The 22045-nt window shown below is 38.2% G+C and overlaps 1 protein-coding gene across 1 annotated transcript; it reads left to right on the top strand.

Moving 5' to 3' along the window:
• The first annotated feature begins 15386 nt into the window (after positions 1 to 15386).
• Positions 15387 to 20994, top strand: LOC115453991 (syntaxin-1A). The gene is made up of 8 exons (XM_030182731.2): positions 15387 to 15543; positions 16031 to 16126; positions 17161 to 17254; positions 17333 to 17581; positions 17897 to 17970; positions 18863 to 19000; positions 19075 to 19185; positions 20606 to 20994. The coding sequence occupies exons 1-8, from the start codon at positions 15508 to 15510 to the stop codon at positions 20675 to 20677; spliced, it is 870 nt and encodes a 289-aa protein (XP_030038591.2). The 5' UTR covers positions 15387 to 15507; the 3' UTR covers positions 20678 to 20994.
• The last annotated feature ends 1051 nt before the right edge of the window (positions 20995 to 22045 follow it).

Genomic DNA, 22045 nt, shown 5'->3' with positions numbered 1-22045 from the left:
GGTCTCTCAAGAAGTAAACTATAATGACAGCAGTGATTTTACAAATCAGTGTGACTGCTCATCGACGGTACTTACTTATTTTTATGAATTAAATAAAAATAATTTTGACACAAAATTAAACCGCCTTCTTAAACCACTCAAAACCAAAAAATAATTTCACATAACAGGTATATATTGGATACCAATTTTGGAGTCTGTGCCTAATTATAATTGCTAGTTAAGCTATACTTGTTACAAAGTCCATCTATGAGCTAAATTTCTTTCAAATCAATTTAAACGAGTAGGTTTGCTTTTACTACTAATAAACATACACAGGGAAAGGTGTAATACCAAGCACATGTATGGTGTTTCATCTTTTTCTTTCCTCTTTTTTCGGGACAGGGAGTGTAATACACCCACATTTGACCACATATATGTAACAGGGGAAGAATTTGGGTAGTGTACAGTTCAAAAATTTAAATATATCGTTAATAGCTTCCATTTGCTGTGCTGCGGCGGTGTGTTGATCTCCGGTGACGATCTGACTTGCTGACTTTGTACCCTGGCAGCACATTGTTTTCGTATATTCATTAATGTATTTATCTAACTTAACTATCAATTTTAATTAGGCACCGACTCCAAAATTGATATCCAATATCTACCTGTTAAATGATAAATTATTTTTTGGTTTTGAGTGGTTTTAGAAGGCGGTTTAATTTTTTGTTAAAATTATTTTTATTTTATGCTTTTTTATGTTAGTAAAAAATAGACCGTCTCGATGGCGTAGTCGTGTTTCGCTCGCGATACGACTATCGCGCTGAGAAGTTACACCTCTGAGTACTGGCGGGGGAAAAGGTGTGATGCTATATATATATGTATGTATGTAGAAGCAGAGTCAACTGTATCCAACGCAAAAACACAACTAATGTGCTACACGCAGTACGACTATCGTGCTATCTGGGCTTCGACACGGGAAGATGCCATGCTATATGCAGGCATGTGAGTACCTCTGGCGCAAAACAGTTGGCTGTAGTTCGCATTTCAAACTTGACGACATAATTGTTTCCAGTTTTTTTGTTTAAACCAACTACTGAAGCGTTGAATATGGGATCAACGGAGAGAAATTTTTTTGAATAATAAAATAATTTTCCAAATTGGTTCATAAATGAGCGAATTCTGAGGTAACATACAAAAAAAATATTCACTTCGAATAATAACCACCTCCTTTTTTTGACGTCGGTTAAAAAGGAGGAGGTTCTCAATTCGACGTCATTTTTTTTTTGTATGTTTGTTACCTCAGAACTCGCTCATTTATGAATCGATTTGGAAAATTCTTTTTTTATTCGAAAGAATTTCTCCAGATTGGTCCCATAAATTTTTTCAAGATCGCTTCGGTAGTTTGGTTTTAAAATTAAAAAACTAGAATAATTATGTCGTCCAAGAAAACGAAATCGCGAATTTAGCTTCCTGTAACGTATTTAGTTATGTTTTGCATTGAGTTTGGTTGACTGTGCTTCTCATATAGTTATACATATAGCACAACATCTTTCCCCGTGCCAGGGGTAGGCAGAGGCGTAACATTTCATCGCGATAGTCGTACTGTGTGTGAAACATATCAGTTGTGTTTTTGGGTTGGGTTTAATTGACTCTACTTACATACATACATATATGTATATAGCATCACACCTTTTCCCTTTTTAGGGTAGGCAGAGATGTAACACGACAACGCAATAGTTATAGTATGATCGAAATATATCAGTCGTGTTTTTGCATTAGGTTTGCTTGAATCTACTTCTTACATATATATACATAGCATCACACCTTTTCCCCTTTTCAGGGGTAGGCAGAGGCGTATAATTTCATCGCGATAGTCGTACTGCGTGCGAAACACATTAGTTATGTTTTTGCGTTGGGTTTAGTTGACTCCACTTTTTACATACATACATATATGTATATAGCATCACACCTTTTCCCCTTTTTAGGGGTAGGCAGAGATGTAACACGACAACGCAATAGTTATAGTATGATCGAAATATATCAGTCGTGTTTTTGCATTAGGTTTGCTTGAATCTACTTCTTACATATATATACATAGCATCACACCTTTCACCCTTTTTAGGGGTAGGCAGAGGTGTTACACCACAGCGCGATAGTTGTACTGTGAGCCAAATATATCAGTTGTGTTTTTGCGTTAGGTTTGCTTGAATCTACTTCTTACATACATATATATAGCATCACACCTTTTCCCCTTTTCAGGGGTAGGCAGAGGTGTAACCGCACAGCGCGATAGTTGTACTGTGAGCCAAATAATATCAGTTGTGTTTTTGCGTTAAGTTTGCTTGAATCTACTTCTTACATACATATCGACGCTAGAAAGCATAAACGCTGTAACCCTGAAAGTATGAACTTTACACCAGAGCCAAAAAACTTTTGAAATTTTAGAAAAAAAATCATAACTCGTGAGCCGTTACACCTACAAGCTTGCGGTTTTTAGCAAAGTTGTGCAGTTTGTGCTTAGCTATAATATGGTCATTAGCTATTTTATCTAAAGTTACCTGGACAAGATTTAATATGGGTTACAGCAAATAGAACTTTTTTTTGAGACCTAGAAAACGCTGTAACCATATTAGACAAAGTATGAAAGATTCATTTTGTCACGTTTTTTGGGAAAGCATAAACGTTGTAATTAGCATACTCTCTATTTTAAAATGCTGTAAGCAATGGAACAGACTATACTTAAACGTCAATAAAATGCTGTAACTATGGTAGAAGTTGAAATAAAAGATTTTTTAAAAAAGTTAAAAACTAATATTTTTATTAGGAACTCTCTTTTGACTACAAAATTATTATATTAAATTAACTTTTATTACTCTACTGTATATTCCGTTGTAGAAATCTCTTACATTAAATGGTAAGCAATAAAAACAATCTAAAAATATAAAAATGAGTAATCCTTTACTTTTATGATTCAACCTCTCATTGATTTTTAACTCTACTATATTATAGACTTTTTCTTTCTCATTAATCTTATGAACATCTTTATTCCTTTTGAACAGCGTTCTTCGGAATCAGCTTCTTTTGCTTTGGAATCTTCGAAGAAATAACCTAAAAATGAAATTCTTAAAAAAAATCATAATCGAATCATAACAACTAGCTTTAAAAGCTATTTAAGCAATATTAATAATTAAATAAAACAAATAATATAAATACAATTTATAAAATAAATGAAACAAATACAATAAATAAATAGGTAATAATAATTGTTTTCTTCAATTAAATATTATAGAGAAAATTAACTTTGGTCAATATTTCCTTATCATAGTACGTTCGATTATTGAGGATCTTTTGTTTCTTCAGAAACATTATTGTTATTATAAGGTATTGACGATGAGTATGGAGCTGGTGTCGTTAAAGAAAACACGGTACCTTTTTGGTTCCAACGTTTTCATTTTGGAAATTTCGACCTTCAGAATAAGCCCCATGGACGGCTGGAAACGAAAGTAAATACTGAGAAATTAAAAGTTATTATGGAAGCGGATCCATCGCAAACCACTTTAGAGTTAGCTGCAGGGTTAGGTGTGAGCGATAAAAGTACTTTAATCCTTTTGAAGCAAATCAGGAAAGCAAAATAGCTTGAAAGGTACCTCATAGATTGAGTGAATCAAACCAGCAAAATCGCGTCGAATGCTCAACCGACACTATCATTATAGGATTTGTAATCGAATGATTACCTGTAATGAAAAGTTCTTCACAATGGCTGGATCCTAGAGAACCATCCAAATCCTGCCCCAAGCGAAAATTGATTCAAAGAAGATTAGTTTTGAGTATTTGGTGGACTAGTGCTGGTGTCGTTCACTAACGCTTTCTAAAATCTGGCCAAACGATTATGGCAGATATCTATTATCAGTAACTGCAAACCCTGATGGGCAAACTAGCTGCCAAAAGGAGGCTGGTCAATCGCTGTAGGCCACTGCTGCTTCAGGACAAGGCTAGACCACACACTGCACAACAGACAGCCACTAAACTAGAGGAGTTGCAATTTAAATGTCTGCGACATCCGCCGTACTCTCCGGACCTTGCTCCAACAATTACCATTTTTTCAGTAAATTCAATAACTTTTACAAGAAAAAAATTCGACTCCGATGTGGCATTCCAAACCGCCTCCAGAAAGTTTATTGATTCTCGCCCCCATGTTTTTTTTAGTTAAGAGATCAATGAACTCCCTACAAATAGTAAAAATGCATAGATAACAATGGCACATACTTTGATTAATCAATTATATTTTTAAAAAAATCCAGTATGTATTTTTCCCATACACAATGCCAATTTCTCATGTCAAAACCTAGTATTAAGAATTTCTATCAATTTTCCGTTTATTTCTTTATAGATTTTTTCACTGAGAATCGTTATTTTTTTATTATTATAATTTTCAGTTTCATCTGTCATAACATCATTATTTGAGATGGAATTACACTCTAATATTAAATATTTTCGCCATATACGACGTTCAAACGACATCTGAAATCAAATTACTAAATATATTATTTAATTAAGTAATTTTAACATTTATTCTTAAAATGAAAAAAAAAATCTCAGGACGTTTTTATTATAACTCACAGACTTATTTTATCTACTGCTTTTGCTTATCAAAATTACAAAATTTTAGTCGATGTCAATTAAGAGATATTCAAGATCTCAAGAAATGCTTCAAAATTGTATTACTAAAATTAATATTGCTCCTACATTTTACATAACGATAGTAGTTAGGTTATAATTTACCTATTACAGTAAATCATAATAAAAGGAAACATTGGACAATGGTTAATTAGTGTATAATCAATAAAAAATATGAATGTAATTAAAAACTTATCTTTAAAAAGAACGCCCAATTGGCGGAAAGCTCCAACTTACAGCAAACACAACACTGCACGACACGAAGCGACTAAGACGTTTCGTCGGCTGCAAAAAGGTGCCACGCGACTGTATTAACGCAGTAATTCAAAGATTTTCAAATGATCGATACGGTACGGATCGTATTTTCAAACGATGTAAAAGGATTTAAATTAGTAATCTCCTCATGTCACATACCATGTAAACGTTGTAACCCTTAGAGTGTATATTATTTACATACCGTATAAACGTTGTAACCTGAGTGTGTCTAAAAATATTGTCCCGTATTAACGTAGTAACCATGGTCACACTTTAGATTACAACCGATCAAATGGTGTAAGTACCTTTACTACAAAAAACACTAGTTTATCGGTGGGTTACAGCAATATAAAATCTGAGATATGTAAAAAAATCACCAAAATTTTTCATCCTAGAGCAACGAGCATGGGTTCATTCGACGCAGAAAAATTTCCTGATTCCAACGGTGTAAAAAACGTATTTTCGATATTTCAAGGGTTACAGCGTTTATGCTTTCCAGCGTCGATATATATAGCATTACACCTTTTCCCCTTTTCAGTGGTACTCAGAGGTGTAACTTCTCAGCGCGATAGTCGTATCGTGAGCGAAAGACAACTATGCCATTGAGACGGTCTATTTTTTACTAACACAAAAAAGCAAAAAATAAAGATAATTTGAACAAAAAATTTAAACCGCCTTCAAAAACCACTCAAAACCACAAAATAGTTTCACATAACAGGTATATATTGGATACCAATTTTGGAGTCGGTGCCTAATTAAAATTGCTAGTTAAGCTAGATAAATACATTAACGAATATACAAAAACAATGTGCTGTCAGCGTACAAAGTCAGCAAGTCAGATCGTCACCGGAGATAAACACATCGTCGCAGCACAGCAAATGGAAGCTATTAAGGAAATATTTAAATTTGTGAACTGTACACTACCCAAATTCTTCCCCTGTTACATATATGTGGTCAAATGTGGGTGTATTACACTCCCTGCCTCGAAAAAAGAGGAAATAAAAAGATGTAACACCATACATGTGCTTGGTATTACACCTTTCACTGTGTATGTTGTAGTACACGCAAAATTTAGCTCATAGATGGACTATGCAACAAATATAGCTAACTAGCAATTTTAATTAGGCACCGACTCCAAAATTGGTATCGAATATATATTTGTTATGTGAAATTATTTTTTGATTTTGAGTGGTTTTTGAAGGCGGTTTAATTTTTTGTTAAAATATTTTTTATTTCATAATCAGATTGTAGCTTATTACACTAAAGTAAATAAAATAAGCATGTCGTCCAAGTAATAAAATTTATTTTTTATTAACAAATCAAATTAATTATTTAGACACTGAACCCAAAATTGGTAACCAGTATATAGATAATGTTACATTATAATTTTTTTGAAGACGGTATATTTTTTTTTAAATTAGCGAGTTTGTTAGAGAGAGTTAATCCTAACGATTGATCCTACCCATTGGCATGAAAAAACACAGTTTATTTTCTCGGATTTTGGCCAATTCCATTCCCGAGTGTGGCGACCATATCAAGAAGCTGTGAACGCAGTTTAGATTCTTTTTAAAAATAAAAGAATGTTTCTTTTGAGTAAAACTTGGTATCGCCAGTAATAAGATTACTTTCCCTCCAGGTGCGGTTCAAAAATTGCACCCTGTATATATAGCATCATACCTTTTCTCTTTCTCAGGGTTAAGCTGAGGTGTAAGACCTGTAACTTTTTAATAAAAAATTTAGCCGCCTTCAAAAGCCACTAAAAATTATAACATAATTTTACATTACTTATAATGGTTACCAACTTTGGAGTCGATGACAAATCAAAAATAAAATTTACCTAGAAGTAAGAAAAATAAATTAACAAAATTATGATGATAGTTTTTAATTTTAATTAGTTACCGACTCCAAAATTGGTAACCAGTATGTAAGTATATATATATCTGTCATGTTAAATATTTTTTTTAGTTTTTAGTGGTTTTTAAAGGCGGTTTAATTGTAATAAATTAAAATAGCTGCTGAGCTAAATAAATACAGGTATAATTATATAAAAAAATTATTAAATTTCAATTAAGCACTGATTCCAAGAGTATATAGGTACTGCAATTTTTTTTCTTTTGAGTGGTCTCTAAAGGTAGTTTAATTTTTTAATATAAATTGCTGCACTAAACTGTTTTCAAACTTATACAACTCATAAAACACTTATTAATTATTCAAATGCCAGATAATAATTACGGTTCGTAAAAAGAAATACTTTCGCTTATTGTTATACTTATAATTAATTGGCGACATCTATGTGAAGTTCTTAGAACTAATTATATCGTACAGTATAACATTGAAATCGAGGTGGAGCGACACCTGTACTACTCTAGCAGAAGTGCGTCGCCGAGAGGCTATAGTTTTAGTTCTTACTGCACATCACAGATGGCACTATTGCGTATACGCACACATGCACAATTAACATAATATTCAGCAATGATTTTCACATTTCGTGCTATCCATAATATACTTTAGTACACGAAATTAAATCCGTTTGTATTATTTTCTTGCACGATTGCCCTTAAATAGGACATGTGGAATACACATTTAAATCAATCCCTAAGGCAATATATAAGGAATAAAGAATAAGTTTACCAAATTAATCTTGATGGCACTTACTTAATATTTAGTAGTGCATCCATATTATTTTCTCAAAACTCCAACGTAGCATTTTATTTTTTTTCTTAGTTGGCAAGCGAGCAGGAGGGAGACGTGTCGACAGATCCACATCGCGCCGCTCATACCCCACCTGAACATTCACTTGCTCGTCTACTGGAATGCAAGTTAATTATACTCAAATAATAATCTTAAACTAATAATCTGTTTCTATTTTATTGATTGTCCCATGCATTTCACCAGGACCTGGGAGCAACCAATTGAGATTCTAATAGTAAGACTGCATTAAAATAGATATAATGTTAAGTAGGATGACGCCGCGGGTAGAAGCCAGTAGTGCATAATATTTAAGTATGAAGTGGCTCAAGGCCGCCGGTCGGGTTCGTCGCTCAGGCCCGCGCCGGTTCATTGCTGTTGGCGCACAGTACATTACTCCGATACACCGACATACGACACTCGGCTGTCGCCACACGTTGTACACAAACAACAATAGTGCAGCGCGCAAGTGGAAGAATTTTAAAAGTAATTACCGTTTTGTTACATTGCCCGTTACAAAACCTCTTGACCTACTGACCGCAGTCATTGTTTCAGAAAACAAATTGCTTCACCGGTATTCAACAACATTCAGAGATTGCGGTTTTACTTATAATTAAATTTTTAGTAGTAATCACTAAATGCGCAGGTCTATACATTTCTGGTCAACATATCAATTAAATAGGCGACTGTCGCTAGCCCCTGCATCGCATATTTATATTGTTATCTATTACCGCAACATAGTTTAATTAGCGTTTAGAATGATTTTATTGTAGTAAAGGAAAAAACCAGGATAATATGTAATACAACAAAAAAATCAAATTAAACGACACATAATAGCAAAAAAAGTTTCCAACATATAAATTATCTTTATTATTTTTTAATATGAAACAGTGTTTTGATGTATCGCGGCTATGAGCTCGCCCTCCATCGCCTAGGAGAGTTTAATCCTCCATGCTGTAGCGAAGTGCAAGTGCGCTGTAATTGACCCCGTGCCTAACCCTTCAAGGGATAAAGGAGCGTATGTATTATATGATGTACAATGAACATTTAAAACATGTGTTCGGTGGGCATAACCGAGGTGGATGTACCATGAAAGACCCTGCTCTTTGTAACTCCAACTATTGAAAGGTGGTAGTAATTACTATGCGATGAGAAATTCCTACAAAACTTTTATAAAATACACCCATCGAACTAAAAACCGAAAACGCGGGACGAGTCGCTCAACATTTTGTTTTGAATGTGGTCCCTTGTGTTGTTGACTTAAATCGAGTTTAAATTATAATACGTGCTCACAAGAAATTCTTTTATATTTTTAATTCTGAGTTGATATAGGGATTTGGTAGTAAAGAAAAAAACATTAGGTTATGTCTATTTTAGTTAAAATATATGTAATGATGCTAGAAAAAACAATTATCTCTTGTAAGGCCAATCAAAAAATTGATGCGTCTTACTAAGAAAATCAAGGAATCATGAAATAAAATTAATACTTAGTTTTAAATTGTAAATACGTTGTATTATAACATATTATCACCACACTAATCGAATAAAGCGATTATAGAAAAAATAAATTAAAAGGATAGCCACAAAACATTTACATAAAATTTACTTGAATCCTAACTGTAGGTTAAACAATAGAAAGGCCTAAAATCTTGTTTCTCTAATTGTTTTGAACAGTATATTATAATGCTTATGAGTTTTACAAACTTCAAGAAGCATTGTCACTTTAAATTAATTGAATTATTAATTGTATAAAGCTTAAAATTTGTAAGTAATTGTACTTTCGGCGGAATTAAAAAGTTTTAAATTAGTACAACAAAATATTGCTTGGTTTATAGCTGAATAAAGGCGTAGTATAATGCAACACAGTTATTAAGGTATATACGGTTATTAAGGTATATAATATATTAAGGTTATGATTTTGTGTAGGGAGGTAAGTTGATTACAAGACGTAATTCGCCTACATTATTATATACTACGGAAATATAAATAACTATATATATATATATATAGTTTCCGCTATATAAAATACTTAATATATTATTTTATATAGCGGAAACATTTTTGGAAACAAATTAGCTGGTGTATTCAGATATAAGTAAGGTACGAAATAAAGATTTATTTTTAACTAGCTTCCGCTCGCAGCTTCGCCCGCGTGGATTTTGGGACTTCAAAAATGGAGGGGGTGCTCAATTTGTCTTGATGTTTTTTTAATGTATGGTGGTATGCAGGTGGTCCGATTGTCCGGTCAGGGTCTGATGATGGGATCCTGGTGAAATCGAAGGAATCTTATAGCATGATTCAGTATTCACACGTAATGGCTTATTATTAGTGTATTTCATGTATAACTTTGGTGTTTCTATACCGATTTCTATGATTCTTTTTTATGAAATATTTAATAATGTAAACTTTTTAATTAGGGATGACTGAGAGTGTTATAAACGTAAGAGTAGACAAATATAATAAGAATGCTTCGAACTGCTAAGCTATCGGGAGTTACACGTGTTATTGTGACTTGTGAGTCAACCATAAAAGATAGACATATGCTGTTGTGGGATATATTTTACATAATTTTAAGGAGAACATTTCCGTCATACATGATTTCTGCGTAGCTGTAACCATTAAGGTTGCACACGCGACGGAAGATTAAAAAATTTTCCTAATTGCATTTTTGGCATCAGTATCGATCCCTAATCACCCCCTGATAGTTATTTTGGAAATATATTTCATGTACAGAATTGACCTCTCTACAGATTTATTATAAGTATAGAAGAAGATATAGATAATATGCGATTACCACTGTCCACTTCATTCGGTTAATGTGGCTATATATGTGTTTATACCTTCAAATATTTTTATTTATTTGAACACGCTAATCTCAGGAATATTGAATAAATTTGTTTATTTAATAAAATCTATTAATATATTCTTAGTTTTCACGATGCTGATCATTTATTATGATTATTATCAATATCGTTGAGTATTTTGCGAATATAAATCTATGGGTGACAAATTTTTGAAGTTTTTATCTGATTTAATAAATAGATGGTGCTGGAGTCGTATAGATGGCGTTATAGATAGCTACAGTGATTTAGGGACATTTGTAGCGGGAAAGGCTTTTCACTCGGGCGAAGCCGTGAGCCACAACTACTATTAGAAATACAACTAACATTAGAAAATTCAACTTGACGACAACTAGCTGAGTACCTTTTGTAGTTAATTGGTGCGTTTCTTAGAGTACATTTAAACAACCCCTGCGGCAGGCGACGTGTTCACCGACAGAGACCACTATGAATTAATGGTCAGGTTTATATTGACCTTGTAGGTCGGGCTAACGGCATACGATATTTACAATAAAAACATAAAAAATATATTTCATTATACTTACTTACTAGAAAAAAAGTAACCGACGCACGAATATACACAGGCTAATTGCAGCAGGTAGTGGTCGGTAGGTAGGCACTAGGTAGTACGTGGAACAAATACATCAGCGCGTAGTTTTTGCTCCACGCGGTCACCTCTGCGGCCGCGCACTGCCGACCTCGCCGGCTGCATGACCCGGCACGCCGCACGCTGCAACATGCAACTACTAACTATATTAATCTAGCCATTATTCACACACATCCGTACACGCCGCGAGTAAAGTGTTGCACCCTAACGGCTACCACTTCCGACACGCGGGCGTGACATTAAGCGAAGATACTGATATAACACGCTTGCGTTTCCATCATATTGATGGGAGGCGTTTATTTTAATAAAAATCTGTGTATGATGTGAGTCAGTTGGTCGTTTATCGGCCGGTCGGCGGCTGCGCGGTGCGTGGCGTGTGTCGCCTCGTGCCCGTCGACGCGCCTGCCCTCGGCGGTGCGGCGCCCTGGTAGCTGTTCTCGTATTACTCGCAACTGTATCATATATGTATGCGACATTAGATAATATATCAATTATTACTAAAAACACAAACCAGCTCAAACCACTCCCGTGTACGAGCTTCTTAACAGACTGTGCCTCTGTAGGAGCATTGTAAAGTTTAATTAAATACTGACGTGGAGGAGACGCAGCCCAGTGTAGCAAATCGCTGATCCGATTTTTTATGATATATAATATATAAGACAACCTATACACAGACAGGGCCACTTACAATCGTGTCATGAAAATATTGGACGGTGCATTTTTTTCCTGCATTAGGCGATGTTGTTACTTCTTTTATTATGCGGTGCATTTTTGTAACAACTGTATAGGTACTGAGCCTTTTGGCTAAACCCATCCTCAAAATGCCATAATAAATGTGTTGAGGGGACCTTACACTTTGATATTAAAAACAGACGTTTAAATTTTATTTATCTATTACTGAATCACACTAAAATGTTAATTAAATCGAGCAAATACATAATATAATTGTTATAAATTTCTTTATTTAGTTAAGTAAGTACTAGGAATTGTACTTACATGTAATAGAGTCATTTACTTTCAATTTATATTTATTTAAATTTGAATTTTTATTATTGTACAACCCACTACAGGCAGTCTAACACTAACTGCGCTGAGCGCGTGCTGTTTCCGCACAGTTTCGGGTCCACACGCCCCGCCGACGCGACGCTATGTAGTAAAGCACCATTAGTGATTAGTGATGAGGCTCGCATGTGCGCACCGGATCACGGATGTCGGTCCTGCGCACGCGTTACTACCAATTGGCCCACTCGAACAACTAGTATTAATTGGCGAGGTACAATTAGTTAGCGGCGCGTCACCTGCGACCCGCCACCCGGATACTGTTGCTGCTAATAGCCTGGCGTGAAGCCTGAAGCTGATTGCTGCTCGCCGCTGATCTCTCCAACCACCGCAAGGACTTAGCAGTAATGATACCGCCATAATACGGTACTTAATAGTTCTCCAAAATGTTTAAAAATGGTAAAGGAAAATGACCAAATCCATTTCACTACTTAAAGCGCGTGTAGGGTGATATTATTCATAATTTACGAAATATTTATAGAAACCACTGCCATTCATTTGACAGCAATCCGTTTCGCAGTTTATTTTTTCAAATATAAAAACACTTCATTTTATTTGGTCCATTCAGAATATTGTGGTTGATTGTAAAATCGGCAATCCTGTCAATAAGTAAGTACTTATAGACATTACGATAAGTGATCAATATTTTTGAAATATACCTAGAGGTATTTACTGATTTTGACAGAATTTTCCTGAACATATTATATTAGTTATGTTTTGTTTGGGTTCGTCCAAATATTAACAAAATTAAGTAATTAAATACGAGAGCAATATTTAATGCACTTGCCTGTATGATATTAAGTATATTGGGATGAAATATAGTTTTATATTATAATGATACCGTGTTCGTGTCCAATATTCGCCATAATATTCTAATAACATAGTATTATACACATATATTTATAATTAATTATAATTAATAAGATATTATAACAGCTATTTTTATTTTTAATTCTACTGATCGCTAATCATCTATAGAGATATATTATAATTATATCCCCAATCCCCAGAGATGACCTACATCCTCCGACGACAAATAAAGGACGCGGGTTGAAGATCCTTCCTTTTTGTAAAAGTAAGTACACGGTAGATATAGTAAGTATAATCTGTTGTGCACTTTCTGTGTAGTAAGAAGTTACACTGCAAATGACAGTCAGTGGCGGCCCTAAACAACGCGAGACACCAGGCGAAAGCAAAAACAAACAGACGCGAGGCCCCGGGCAGAGTAAAAAAACATTCCCCTGTTTTAACAGTTTCGTCGGTAAGAACGTAGAAAAGGTCCTGCGAGGCACCGCTGACAGTACAGCACTCTGGTGACAGTACTTGTTGCTGGCGGCAATAAGCACATGGCGTGTCCTAACTCCGAACTAACCTCAAAATAAAGATGAAAATATTATTATACTTATTCCTTCTCTTTCGCGTGCTATTTTCACTACCATACGAAATTAAATTGTGCGTGTCGGACTTTTATACACAGATGGGATTTGTCCTTTCTCCAACGTATAAAATAAAATGTACATTCACAAGTATATGTACTTACTACATATTACCTATAATGCAGTACCACCACCAGTAGCCTTGAAATCATTATATCATCCTTCTACATTTTTCAATGATGCCCAAAGGCCTCCCACGATCTTTCTGCCAATTCATACATAAGTACAGTAAACCACAAAAGTAGCTAAACAAATTCAAGACTTAAACAGTTTTATGCATTAACTTCAAACGAAGTATTCTTATTTCTTTATCCAACACTAGCTTTAGCTCGCGGCTCAGTCCACGTGACCAAGATTTTCCGGGATAAAAGTCTCGCTATATATTTTCCGGGACAGAAAGTAGACTATGTTCTTTCCAGGATCTCGAACTATCTCCATACCAAATTTTATTTAGATCCGTCGGGTACTTTTAAAGTTTATCGCGATCCGACAAGCAGACTGATGCGGCGAGAGACTGTTTTCAAATATATTTTTTAGAACATTTTAAGAGGAACAATCCTCTCATACATGATTGTTGCGAAACTTTAACCGTTTACGTAGTGCACGCAACTGAAGCTCTCAAAAGGAATGATTTTCCCCCGTTTTTGCAACATTTTTCATTGTAGCTCCGCTCGGTCATACCGTAATGTTATAGAGCTTATAGCCTCCGTCTAAAAATGAGCTATCCAAGTCTAAACGAAACTTTTTTAATTTGAATATGTTAAGCTACTATTACTACTACTCCTATACTATTGAGGCTGACTGTACCTGAATAAATACTTCCTAGCCGAATTTCGTACCCAATCGTTTTTACGTGCTTTCTGAAACATACAACGGGGGTATCACACCGCTAACTTCCTGACACTGAGCTGCGACTGAGTAATTTTTTTAAGGTGGGAAAACCCAGTTGCAATTCTTTTTGTCCCGGCTCGGGATCCTAATGCAAGACTTCAGCGCGGTTGACGTACTCGTAGTTAACATACAATAAACGTATAGGAAATTTTTCTCTTTCAGGAGCCAATTAGTTTAGGTTAGAGGTGAAATATAGGCATGCCCATTGCCATTTATAAGGCACATACAGATTCTGGGCTGATAAGTAGAAAAACCCAATATTACTATGACTGGTGCAGGATTCGTACACGAGACTGCAGTGCGATAGCCCAAGATACCGTGTAAGCAATATAACTGCGCCCTCGAGGCAGTCTGACAATTTGATGCTTCAAATAGGGTCTGTTCAATGAAGTAACACATAAAAATTTGATGTATAGCAAAAACGTGACGTAAATGTCCCAATGCTGGTCCTACGAAGCGTCAAGCAGCGTTTAATGTGCGAGTTACGTCCTACGGGGAGAAGGGGGGAGGGGGCGTGGGCAGCGTCCTCGTCGGTGTGACCGACGCGGGACGGCGCGTTGCTCTTCTCATGTGCTAATGGTCTGCACAAACACAGTTAGATCAGCATTATACCCCCCGCGCCACCCGCGCCCGCGCACTCACCACACACCCGCACCGCCGCCGGGATGCGTTAAGGCGCAGTCATTTATCATCCACCATGTTATACACCAAAACGAACCATTCTTCAAATAATGCATAACACACATTAATTCATAGAGTTGTGAAATATAAACATTGCAATTATAGCAAAAACAAACGTAAGGAAATATCGAGTATCACGTAGCAATGTGCGTTCATGTGTGCCTGTTGATCGGAGCGACATTGCGCGGAGCCAGCGCGAGGCAGTGGCGGGAGCGGGGCGACGCGACGCTCTCCGTTCGATGCACTTGGCCTTAAGCCGCGAGCGCGATATCGCAACAACGTTATCAGTGTGCGATTAGATAGAGCGGCGAGCGCACCGGTGCGTCCTGTCCACGCCGTACCGCCTCCGCGCCGCCTCCGCACTGCCACCAGCGCCGCCAGCACCGCCGGCGCCGCCATGCGCTCCAAGGACCGACTCGCCGAACTCAAGCATGTGAGTGTCCCGCGACCGCACCGCGGTCTGCGTGTCCGCGGGCTGCATCGCTGTCCACGCCTCGCACATGAGTGGTTCAGTGTTCAATGTTTAGGTTCTGAGTGAAGTGAAAGTAGTGACAAAGGAACGAGCATTTTGATCGAGTGCAGTCACGGCCTATAAAATAGTACGCGGTAGTTTCAAGGATGTGTGTCCCACGGGCGCAGTAACGAGCTAAATGGCACATCCTGCCGCGGCCGCACGGACACCAATCTGTCTCTTTGTTGATAATAAGTGATGAAGTAATGGCGGACTACAACCCGCGCGGGCGTCGTCCTTACCGACCGCTTATCACGCGTATTTAGAGACGGTGATAACCGTTCAGTAAACACAAACACGGCTGACGGCACGCTCGACCTCGGCCCTGCGCGGGCTTACATAGGCCGGCCCGCTCGTGTGTTCAGGTGCGTTGCACACGTTGCTCACGGCTCGCGCTGCGCTGTTTCAGTTGGCGAACGGGTCCGGCGTGTACCACGACACCGTAGAGCTGGACCTCACCGAGCCCGGCGAATATGTCAAGCAGGTCGACGAAATGTTCCTCGAGGTGAGTGTTCCACCGCCTCTCCAGTCTCCACTAATACACAGACAGACGCTCGGTACTCGCCGTGATCCACTCAGTGTTATAACTGTTGTATTATGAAGTTGTAGAATTCTCCACTTGTATCTTATGTAACTTTATTCGTATAAATAAACATACATTATAATAAAAAATAGGTTTTGCCGAGTCGATCAGTCGCACGACACACATTCGACGTGCAAGAAAGAAGAGGAGCAATCTAGAGATGTACAGTGCATCAAAATGTTTCGGTGCAAATTCACCGACAACAGATTAGATTACATAAGATAAAGAGTCACGCGCAGCAAACCTTATGCATTGTTACAGTCCGAGGAAGCGCCGCGCCGTGGTCGGTGCGTCAACAAACAACAGTCACCCGCCGCGGTGTTTAAATCTAAGTTAACGTAAAGGGTATGCTCGTTGAATCGAATCGGGTGTGACGTCACCGCGTTGTAGTTTCATTATAATTAGTACAAAATGATCTCGTTAACGAGGCGCCCGCACCGGCGCGTTAATCAATTGTCATAATTATCCGCGTTAACGATGCTCCGCGTATGTCGCAAAACAACCTGACTGACCCGACTGCGCCGACCGAACACCGCGAGCCCACGGTGACTGACACTCCATACACTCATAATCTAAATGTACATAATGTCGTATGTCGTATGTATACTGTATTTTTTACTACACTTAAAAAAATATTGTATGACGTATATTCCGTATAGTCTCCAATACTCCTAGACCAATTTTATTGAAATTTTTAGGTATTCTGTAGATTAGCCCAGCAGGTGTCCTACGATGTTTGGTAACGGACCACCAGAAGTCATTCGGTTATCGATAAAATTAGTATTACCCGTGTTAAGCCGGGGCAGGTCGCTAGTCAAAAATAAAGTGCAGAGGCTTGTTAATCACTCATCATGAACTTCTTATCTGCTTTGGGGTTTATATTATCCAAAACAGTATACAATACTTGTACAACAATAAGCTCTTGTTCTGAAAGTAAGTGTGATATTATTGTGCAGGTGGAACGCATGCGCGGGTGGATACATGAGCTCAACGGCAACACACAGTTGATGCGGCGATTGCACTCCGATCCTACCTACCACAACAACAAGCGTAAGTAATGCCGCCGGCCATCACCGGTTGTCGCCCCATCACACCGCGAGTCTCACGCGAGCTAACGTCCTGTTGCAGAACTGCAGGACCAGCTTGACTCGGCGATCACACAATCCAATGCGCTCGGGCTGAAGATATGCGGCGCTCTGCGGCAGTTTGAGACACGAGCGGCACGCTCGTCCCGGAATGACGCGGCGTCGCGCATCGCGCGGTTGCAGTACGCCGCCACTCGCGCGCTGTACGCGGACGCCCTGCAGGCGCACCACCGCGTGCTGGACGCCGTGCGGGAGCATCAGCTGCACCTGCTGCAGGAACAGATCAGACTTAGTGAGTACTGCATCCGCCGCGCCTGCGGCACCGCGCCGGCACACCGCGTCGGCAATCGGGTGACCGGAGCGTGACCGAGATCCGCTTCGATCGCTAACTGCAAGTAATTAATGAGCCGCCGATGAACGCTCTCCCGTTACGAATTAGCGTCGAGTAAGTAGACGCAGGGCAACGACCTCACCGACGCCCGACATCTAGCTGCTCTCTATCACATTGATAATGATCGATGACTCATGACTCTTGACCGACGCGGGCGAGTGCGAAAACTAACCTGCCTCGCTCTGATCCATTTCTTATTATGTCTTTGTGTTTCAGCAAACCTCACTATATCCGACGAGGAATGCCAGAGCTTGCTGGATACGAAGAATATATCTTTGTTTGTTGACAATGTTAGTAGGACTATGTTTTATTACTATTTTTAAAATTTATGATCCCTAAAATAACCGGTTGTGGTTGAAATTCGGCTACTTATTTTGCAGAGCCATCTTAAGTATACAGACCATATAAAATTTCATAAGTATAAATAAGTACATAATTGTTAGGATTACGATATGTCAAGAAAAGTAAACTGCCTCGGTGGCGTAGTTGTATTGCACGTCCGGTACAATAGCGCTCTGAGGTCCTGGGTTCGAATCCCGGGTCGGGCAAAGTGATATTTGGGTTTTTCTGCTCGGTATCAGCCCGGAGTCTGGAATTTGTGCCCGATATGGCGATAGGCTCGCCCCCTATCACATCATGGGACGGACATACTTGGCGAAAAGTGGGTGCCCTTGTTGCGCCTCTGCATACCCCTTCGGGGATAAAATGCGTGATGTTATGTATGTTATGTAAGAAAAGTAAACATAATAAACATAGTAATGGTGGATGTTGTGACCGCCTTAAACAGGTGTTACTTTTAATTATCGTTTTGGAACTCTTTATTATGTACCTGATATTGTTACAACTACTGGCTATCCTATATTAATAAATAATATCTACATAGTTACGTACCGACCCAATTATTCAATGCAAATAACGCCTAAGAGCAATATAATTCTCAGGTGCATAATATACAGTTCAAAATGTACTCAAAACTGTTTCCTTAACTAATTTGATCACGTTCGTATGATTGCAAGGGCAAACGTGCTTTTGCCTTTTCTGCACGGGATAATAATTAAATAGACGAATTTCACCCACAAGACAACAAAACGTAAATAAAGTGTGAATATTATTATGATTTGATATTGTTTAGTTAGGTTTTGTTGAGATGAAGGAATACATTCTGTACCGTTGTGGTTGCAGGTGAAGGCCGAGACGGCGGAGGCGCGCCGAGCACTGCGCGCGGTGGAGGCGCGCCACGAGGAGCTCACGCGCGTCGAGGCCTCACTGCGAGAGGTGCGCGACCTGTTCCAGCAGCTGGCGCACCTCGTGGCGCAGCAGGTGAGCCACTCCTCGCCGCACTCCCTATCACCACCATGAGAAACTGTCTTTGAAACACTGCGCGCTTGTTGCAGCAAGAGCAAGTGGACAGCGTGGAGTACTACGCGCTGCAAGCCACCGAGCACGTTGAATATGGCGGACACCAGTTACTCAAGGGCACCGTCAGCCGCACTAAGGCGAGGAAGGTACGCTTTAAGCCTTGCTTGTGTTGTAGTTAAACCCCACCAGTAACACATCTCTTGGTTCTGGCTGGTCGCTGATCGCAATGTTGGAATATGTCAAAGGGCCAAAAGTACGAGAAAGAAAATGTGAGAACTCACTGTGCTCGCAACTTTGTCTACGTGATTTTATAGCCTAATTTAGACGCTTATGAACCGTAATGTACTTGTGACGTCTTGTCATGGCGATGCGCAGGGCGGCGTCACGCGCGTGCCCGATGTTGTGCTTCGAGATTTCCATGTACTAAACGTACATATGTTTGTGAATTTATTTTAATAAAGTTTACATTACATATTACTTAACTTAAAGCATCACATTTTTCATTAACTATGTAGATTGTCAACGAACAGGGCTTTCATTGTATGTATGAAATAATATCTTATATATAAGTATTGTAAATGCGAAAATTTATGAAAATGTTCAGATGGTTGTTAGTAGTAAACACTAAAACAGCTAAATGGAATTTGGCACATTTGGAATGGAGAAGAAATTTGGCACGCGGGGAGACCATGTCCTGGATTAACACATAGACTTTTTATCGCAGTAATTTCCTCCTACGGGAAATAATGGCATTTCATCCGATCTTTAAATAACTGGCGCTGTCGTGGTGCAAGTGGCGTCAATGCAGGCGAAACCGCAGCGACACTTATAGGTTATAATTAATGTCTCGCTCGTGATCGCACAGGAGTGTCGCGCTCAACGTGTGCTCTTTAATACGAAATAGTTTTGCACATACCATTTTAATAATTTAAGTAAATTAGAGTATGAGAGCCTGGTTCAGAACGAAATGGACTTCCGAAACAAAGGTCCGTAGATTTAAATCCCAAATTATAGGTAGGTATAACCCGCTGACTTCGAAATGAGGTAGGTACGTGTATATTACAACAATAATATGTTTATTGCTCGTTCTAACGGAAGGATTGATTTTACAATGTATAACATTGTAAAAATAATTCTGAAATTCCGAAAATGATTCTGATTTTTTTCTCTATCAGGAAGCTACATTATTATATTTGAGGGGCAGCTATCTACTTATTGAGTGGCAGGCTCCTTCATACTCTCGGGATATTTGTTTTTGTTCAGGTGAAACCGCATTTTAAAACCTGTTAATAATAATACTATGATTGATCAAAGTTAGTCATGTGCAACGCTTTAAAGGTGATATATGTACATCTTTTCCTGTAATATTTACTAAAGAATAAATGGCTTCTCGTGGCATGAAATTATAGTTTCGGTCTGTTCTCGGTAAATAAAAGGAAAGGAGGCCAAGCTGCGCAGCGCCGTCTAGCCGCGATACGGTGTTACTTGTCTATTTGTTCAATATGGTGCTTCTTTCAAATGTCATCGACCTCTCACTGCCATTTTTTTTGTTTTTTCTTGTTACAGAAAAAAATAAGTCTCATTATATGTCTGGCAGCGGGGTTCCTGATTGTGCTGCTGGTGTTGGTGCTAACTTAACGTGTGTGTGCGCGTGCGCAGCGTGCGCCGTGCGCACATGACGACGGGGCTTGCGCCTCTACCGCACGCCGACTTTTAAATATAACAGCCATCTATACGATACAAACGTGCGAACGGCACCAGGAGGGCGAGGCGCAAGCAGCGCCGCATGTCTACTACCGGCCTCTCTCCCTCACTTCGTCTGCCGTTGTAACGAAGTGCTTAAGTATGTATCGTGTCGTATTCGAATCTTGCGAAGGCGCGAGATCTAGTCATGTATAAAGTTTCATTCTATATTATTATAAGTTAAGTGAACAATACATGTGATATACAAGTGACACGCTGTTTCACTACATAACTAAGTCTATTAGGGATATAAATACCGATTGAGTGCAGAGAATACGCTTGGGCTAAGGACAATGAGGAGTACTTTTCTAACGAAAAATGTAATTTATTATAATCCACTGTCAGTCCAAATTTCAGTAACTCATCCAATATTTAAGACTTTATATTGGTCTAACTACTGAAACTATCGATAGTGTTACGGCGCATATAAGTACTAGGTCTGACGTTCCGTACATTCGTTGTGTTTGACTCAACTGTACTGCAATCCGTACACCCGACTGTAGTATGATTTAAACATTGACAGCGTGTGGTTATGTACAGAGTGGCGCTCATAATATAAAAACTCGAGTTTAAGTGTAAACCTAGATGTGAATAAAATATTTAGTCAAATAAGTATGATAAAATCATTTGTTGCATAAGTGAATAAGTAGATTATAACAATGCCGTTTTGGTTGCTGTTTTACTTATACCCTACTTAAAGCGCCATAGCGCTGTATGTTTTAAAACTTTGGTTAGATGACCATGATAATCTATAGTCTCTGCCTACCCCTATGGGATTAAGGCGTGATACTATGTATGTATGTATGTTAGATGACGACTGATGTTTTAGATTTAGAACCAATAGTTTATATGGACGTTCGTGTCTACAGATTATAGAAATATTTTTGAAAAAGACGTAATCGCATTATTTGGCAAAAAAAAAATATATCTTGTTATAGTAAGTTCATTGAAAAGTTATACAGAACAGTAGTACAGAGTCTGTACTACAGACACTTCTATTTGGTAAACACAGAACATTACAAAATTAATTAAGTGATGAATTGTTCCTTTTCTCAGAGAATACCGACATAATGAAAAATATTACTGAGGTAAAACGATTAGCACTTTAATGTTACGTTTTGATCGTGTGCCGACTGTCTCTGATCTACATACACAATATTAATAAGTGGTTCCGGAACATTTTTATTAGATATCAAAATTTATCAGAATTGTAAATCGATGCCCGTTATACTTAATCACAAATTATTTCAATCTGCCGCCGTT

The sequence above is a fragment of the Manduca sexta genome, chromosome 24 (genome assembly GCF_014839805.1).
Source record: "Manduca sexta isolate Smith_Timp_Sample1 chromosome 24, JHU_Msex_v1.0, whole genome shotgun sequence".
NCBI lineage: Eukaryota > Metazoa > Arthropoda > Insecta > Lepidoptera > Sphingidae > Manduca > Manduca sexta.
Note: the sequence above shows the minus strand (reverse complement) of the source record. Positions and strands in the feature narration are given on the sequence as shown.